This window comes from Leptonychotes weddellii, chromosome 6 (genome assembly GCF_054177405.1).
Source record: "Leptonychotes weddellii isolate Sample4059 chromosome 6, ASM5417740v2, whole genome shotgun sequence".
NCBI lineage: Eukaryota > Metazoa > Chordata > Mammalia > Carnivora > Phocidae > Leptonychotes > Leptonychotes weddellii.
The window spans coordinates 113,432,852-113,438,764 of NC_138374.1; the positions used below are offsets into that span (position 1 = coordinate 113,432,852).

General features: G+C 54.9%; 1 protein-coding gene across 4 annotated transcripts in view; it reads right to left on the reverse strand.

Annotated features, from left to right (window-relative positions):
* Nucleotides 1-454: 454 nt before the first annotated feature.
* ARL8A (ARF like GTPase 8A) overlaps nt 455-5,913 on the reverse strand; it is a 9,553-nt gene continuing 4,094 nt past the window's right edge. Inside the window, exons 2-7 of one of the 4 annotated variants that reach the window (XM_081824979.1) lie at nt 3,911-3,991; nt 3,526-3,599; nt 2,587-2,680; nt 2,363-2,430; nt 2,048-2,128; nt 455-1,523 (exon numbers count right to left, since the gene is read on the reverse strand). In XM_081824979.1, coding sequence (XP_081681105.1) covers nt 1,322-1,523; nt 2,048-2,128; nt 2,363-2,430; nt 2,587-2,680; nt 3,526-3,599; nt 3,911-3,991 — 600 coding nt within the window. In that variant the 3' untranslated portion in view covers nt 455-1,321. Of the gene's footprint in view, nt 1,524-2,047; nt 2,152-2,362; nt 2,431-2,586; nt 2,681-3,525; nt 3,600-3,910; nt 3,992-5,913 lie in introns of all 4 variants that reach the window. The other 3 variants (XM_081824978.1, XM_081824982.1, XM_081824983.1) reach the window with 3 other exon arrangements.

The window sequence follows — 5,913 nt, forward strand, 5'->3', positions numbered from 1 at the left end:
GAGGGGAGCAGGGAAGGAGGGATGCCATCGGGCCCTAAAGGCCCTAGAGGACAAGTAACTGGCTCATCATGGGTGGGGACAGAGTTCCGGCTTCGGCCCAGCTCTGGCTGCCAGGTGGGGTTCTGAATGGACTCTTGGGAACCAGAGGCTCAGGCCTGCACACATCGGGATGCAGCCCCACACTCCTGCCATGCTGACCCCCAGCCCACAGACTTGCTGGGCTCCCCTTGGCAGCTGCAAGCTCCGAGCCGGGACCGCATGCAAGTCTGACGAGGGAGGGAGGAGGAGGCCGGGCAAGGCCCAGGCACACGTGCGGGAGGCTGCTTTGTGAGGTGCCATTGTGTGTCCAGCATGAGCGCGTGCCTTGCTCTCTGTGGCTGTTTGTGCCCAGTGTGCGGGCCCGCCAGTCCTCCCGCGGTGTCTACAGACAAATAACCAGCCCCGGACGCCCCCCCAACACAAAACTGGTCATTTATTCTTGTTGTTAGGAGGCAAAAAAATGTACAGTTACAAGAATCATTTTCCAAACAGAGGTTAAATATGAGCTAAAAGTGTAAAAAAGGAAGAGGAACGTCACTTTACAAATCATTAAATTAAACAAATAAACAGAAAACAAAACCCAAAGAACCAACCCCCCATGCTGAGTTCTCTCCTTGTGCAACTCTGCAAAATGAGAACAGAAAATGAGGTGGCCCATGGAGTTGGGGGCCCTAGGAAGGGGCAGGAGGGGCTGCCGGGGCCGCGTGGAGGCTGGCCTCCTGCCCCTTTGGCCCGGTTGTCTCTGGCACTCGGGTGTGCCCGGTGGCCCTACTGAGACTGGGGGCAGAGAGGGGCACCTCTGGACGCTCCTGTCAGCCTGTGACATTCAAGCACTGCAGGGACAAGCCAGACTGAGAAGTGGAAACAAACGGGACATGGGGACGGCCACCAGTGCCCAGGCTGGTACCTGCCCTAGGGGCTCTCACTTTCCTAATCTCAACCTGCCCAGAGCCAGCCCTGCCTCTCCTGCCTTCCTTCCACACCGCCCCCCTCCCAGATCCTGATGGGCCCCTGCAGCATCAAATGGTTGATTTTAGTCTTTGCTTAAATTAAAAAATTAAAATATATATACATATATATACTGTACACACAGGACAATAACAGAAGAGTGTTGAAAAGGGCAGCGTAGGGGTGGGACACGGGAGAGTGGAGGGCAGGGGCTGTGGGGCCTGGGCTGTTAAGGGGACGGAAGCAGGGGGGGGCAGAGGGAAGGGGGAGGGCCAGAGGTTAGGGGACCAGAATGGGAGCAGTTTATTTTACAATAAAATCAGGAGTTCAAACCTCAGCAGAACAGGACTCTGGGATCCCCAGAGGGCCCCTCCCCACGCTGAGTGAGGAGGGGCAGGCTTAGGGGGGACGGCGGGGTGGGCGGGGAGCTCGGCTTCGGGTTTGGATGACAGCAGGTCCCTGGTCCGAGGGGGAAGGACCGCGGTCTCAGCTTCTCCGTGACTTTGAGTGTTGAATAAGCCACTGTAGGGTGATGTCTGGGTGGAGGACAACGGAGAAGTTTAGAGGCCTTCCCGGGCTGGGCGGACTGGGGAGGTGGGGAGCAAACACCCAGGGGCGTGGCATAAGCCCAGGGCTTCCGAAACTGCAACTGGGGATCAGCTCTAAGGGCACCAGAAGCCCAGAGCCATCAAGCTCCAAACAGCCCCAGATGCGTGGCGGGGGGGTGTGTGGGTGCTGGGAAAGCCGGAGCCGTGGGATGTCACAGCGGGGACTGCCTGATCCAACCCTGTGATGTTATAGTGTGGGGACGTGAGGCCCACGGAAGGGAGTGATTGGCCTAAGATCACACAACCAGTCAAGGGCAGGGCTGGGGTAATGCTCAGAATCTGAGCTCCCTGGATACTGGTCCCACCCCAGGAGAAGATTCGAGCTTTGGGCTTCAAGGAAAGTTGTGGAGGGAAAAGCTTTGAGAGCCACTGTAAGAGAATCCCCAGGAGTGCCTCTCTGCTCCTCCCCTCGCCCTGTGGCTGTTCCCAGAACGTCAGCAACTCCCCCATACCCACGCGCACCAATGTTGTCCTTTTCTTTGCAGGAGATGGAGTAGCAGCAGATCTCTCGGTCCTGGATGGCAGAAAGATTCCTGCGGGGGAGCCAGAGGAGAACCTGCTGAGGCTAGGACTGCCCAAGGGGCCTGGGGCTGGGGGCAACAGAGTCCTTTTCCTGCCGAAGGAGCTACACCGGGAGGGCGAGGCTCCTGGCGAGGTGGGCTCTGCTGCCACCGTGTGGCGGATACTGAGAGCAGCAGCAAGCCGTCTCTCCGTTGCCTGGGAAATTTGGGGAGCAGGGAGGAAGGACAGAGAATAACCAAACTCACATTTTCTCAATCAGCTCCTTCTCATCCAATGCTCCCGGAAGGTCTCGCTTGTTACCCAGGACTAAGACCTACAGAGAAGGGAGGACAGGGACTAGGTCCAGGGCCGCTGCGCCAGGATAGCCATTTCCCCTCCCCCCACCCCGACCGCCTTCACCTGCCTCCCGCCCTGCCCCCAGTGACTTCCCAGCTGGCTCCCTCCCCTCCCACTCCATTAGGCTGCTGACCGGGATGCCCTGCAGCTGGGGTTTGTCCAGTAGGTTGTGCAACTCATTCTTGGAGGCCTCAATCTTCTCCTGGTCAGCAGCGTCCACCATGTACCTGGGGGACAGCAGGTGGGGACAAGCATGAGGACACTACAGGCCGAGAGGTAGGAAGAGAAGCTGCGCTCGCAGGAGGAAACATCTTGCTGGGGCTTGGGCATCTCTGGATCTATGGGCTAGGGGCCTCCCCCACGGCCTGTCATCATCCTGTCATCCCAAAGTCCCCTCTGGACAAGCTGTCACGTAGGGGTGAAGCCTGGCCCTTTAAGATTAGGTGAAAATCCCTTCCAAAATGACCCTCTTCGGTCTCCACGGGAAGACTAGCCCTGGTTGAGTGAACAAAGCAAAGGCAGCCCCAGATTTTCTTACAGCAAGATACTTCTAAAAAATGAGGTCAAACACAACAAAAACAAAACAATCTTTTGTTGGGCATATATATGTAGGATAAAATTATTTTTAAAAAGCAAGGGAACAAATCATTTAAATTATACAAATTTCAGGATAGTGGTGACTCTAGGGTGGGGGAGGCAGGGAGACACAGGTACTTTCGGCTGGTTGATGCTCTGGCTCTCAGGTTGGCCGGGAGGTGCTCAGAGCGTTTTGCAGGCAAGAAACACACAGCACGCGAAGCAAAGGCAGGCTTCGTATGGACCGGAAAGTGTACCCTGAACCAAGGATTGTGACTAATCCAGCTCTGTGCCTCTGGTCCCCGCAGGTGGTGAGGTGGGGGGGGAAGCCGGGGAGGGGTCCCCGCAGGCGGTGAGGCTGGGGGGGGGAGCCGGGGAGGGGTCCCCGCTGGCAGTGAGGTGGGGGGGGAAGCCGGGGAGGGGTCCCCGCAGGCAGTGAGGCTGGGGGGGAAGCCGGGGAGGCTGAGCCCCGTATCCAACCCGGCCCTGCACTTACACAATGGCACTCACTCCTCGGCAGTAGCGCTCCCACATGCTGCGGAACCGGGGCTGTCCCCCGATGTCCCAGAGCTGAGTGAGAAGAGGGCAACATGGTCTCAGCAGCAGGCAGGCAACCAAACCCATCTTGGCTCCCCGTCCCCCTCCCCCACCCAGGGACTGGTTTGCTCTCCATCCCTCCTGTGCCTACACCCCTCTGACTGCCTCAGAAGTTCTGTGCTCTTTTCCCACCTCTCCAAGCCTCTGCCCTCCTTCAGCTTCTCCTCCCAGGGGTCTCAGATACCCTCCCCAACTCGTTCTGGGGGCCCCGCCCCAGCAGGCACACAGGTGGTCTTCTGTGGCCCCGAGCGTGTGCCCAGAGTTTTTGGCTTCCTGCCACTCACCTTGATGGTCACATTCCCTTTGGTGATTTTGCGCATGTTGAAACCCACAGTGGGGATCATATCCTCATTGAACTGTCCTGACTGGAAGGAAGAGTCAGAATTGGAAAAGGGGTCCAAGTCGACAGAACCCAGATGTGTGTCCCTGGCAGGCAAGGGCTGCCAAGAATAAAGCAGAGGCCAGGCCAGAGCGTCACAGGCACCCTCTGCAAGGGGCATGGGGCCATCTCCTGAGAGTCCCTTGCTTTCAGGCAGGACAGCCATCAACAACTCAGGTGTCCACCCACTCCACGCGGCTCTCCTGTGAATAAGAGGCCCTGTCTTCTCCTGCCCGCCTCAAAGTCTCTCAGCCTAGACAGAGAAAAAATTCCTCCTAAGGTCTAACCACCATCTCTCTGTCGCAACGGAAGCCCCTTTACTGCACTGAGTCTCCAGTGGAGCAGAAGAGCAATCAGCTGCCAGCAGAAGGACCTCAAACAGGTCAGGGCAAACAGGGGGGAATCTCAAGGGAAGCAGATGTATCTTCAAATGAGCAGTAAATATTTTGATGGAAGGTAAATAGGCCACCCCAAAATGCACTGCACACGAAGAAATTTCTTGATTATCCATGGTTCTGGTTTATGTGCACTATACTCTGTTTGTTAGGGCGAATAATCCATACTCTACATTCCCTGTTGACTCATGTTGTCTCCCACTAGACTGAGAGCTTCCTGGGGAGGGGAACCATGCCCCCATTAACAACATTAGCAAATGTTTGCTGAATAAGAAGTTGACTATAATTCCATATCCCATAACCCATTTTCAAATTCTTTTATTTATTTATTTATTTTTAAGATTTTATTTATTTGTGAGAGAGAGAATGAGAGACAGAGAGCATGAGAGGGAGGAGGGTCAGAGGGAGAAGCAGACTCCCTGCTGAGCAGGGAGCCCGATGTGGGACTCGATCCCGGGACTCCAGGATCATGACCTGAGCCGAAGGCAGTTGCTTAACCAACTGAGCCACCCAGGCGCCCCATTTTCAAATTCCAATGTTCTTCATGTCTCCCCCTCTGAATCATCTCCAAGATGTCTAGATTGCTCTAAACTAGCCCCAGGCCTGAAGTAAGGCCAGGCCAAACTCCCTCCAAGGTCATCTTCATGTTCCCATGTAGGACACTTCTGCTTACCACCCTCCTCCCCCAGATGCAGGAGATGGGGCTTATTTAACCTTGAATCTGAGGGTGACAGCCTTGTCTCTGTACCATGCCATTTTCTTCTGCCAGGTGGCAGGAATAATTTACCTCATGTCACATACAGAAGTCAGGGGCTCTGACCATTAGCCAAGATGTAGGAGATAATGATTTCTTATTCAGAGCCTGTAGGCCTGAGTGAAGACTCCTGAGGTCCCATCTGAATGAGAGGGATTGATTCCCTTTTATCTGCAAGAATCACCCAGACTCATTCACTAAGGCCCTTGGAAGTGAGAAGTGAGTCCCCATGACTGATGCTCGTAACAAGGTGGAGCAAGGGTTCCTAACCTGTGGGCCACCGATGAACTTCAGAGAGTCCCTGAACCCCCTGAAATTGCACCCAATCTGCATGTGCAAAATTTCTGTTTGTATGGACATTTCTCTGGGGAAAGGGTTTCTAATGTGTGTTTTGTTTTTGTTTTTTTAGAGGGAGAGAGAGCAAGCAGGGGGTGCGGGGCAAACGGAGAGAGAATTTTTTTTTTTTTTAAAGATTTTATTTATTTATTTGAGAGAGAGAACGAGATAGAGAGAGCATGAGAGGGTCAGAGGGAGAAGCAGGCTTCCCGCCGAGCAGGGAGCCCGATGCGGGACTCGATCCCGGGACTCCAGGATCATGACCTGAGCCGAAGGCAGTCACTTAACCAACTGAGCCACCCAGGCGCCCCGAGAATTTTTTTTTTTTAAGATTTTTTATTTATTTATTTGACAGAGAGAGAGAGACAGCTAGAGAGGGAACACAAGCAGGGGGAGTGGGAGAGGGAGAAGCAGGCTCCTGGC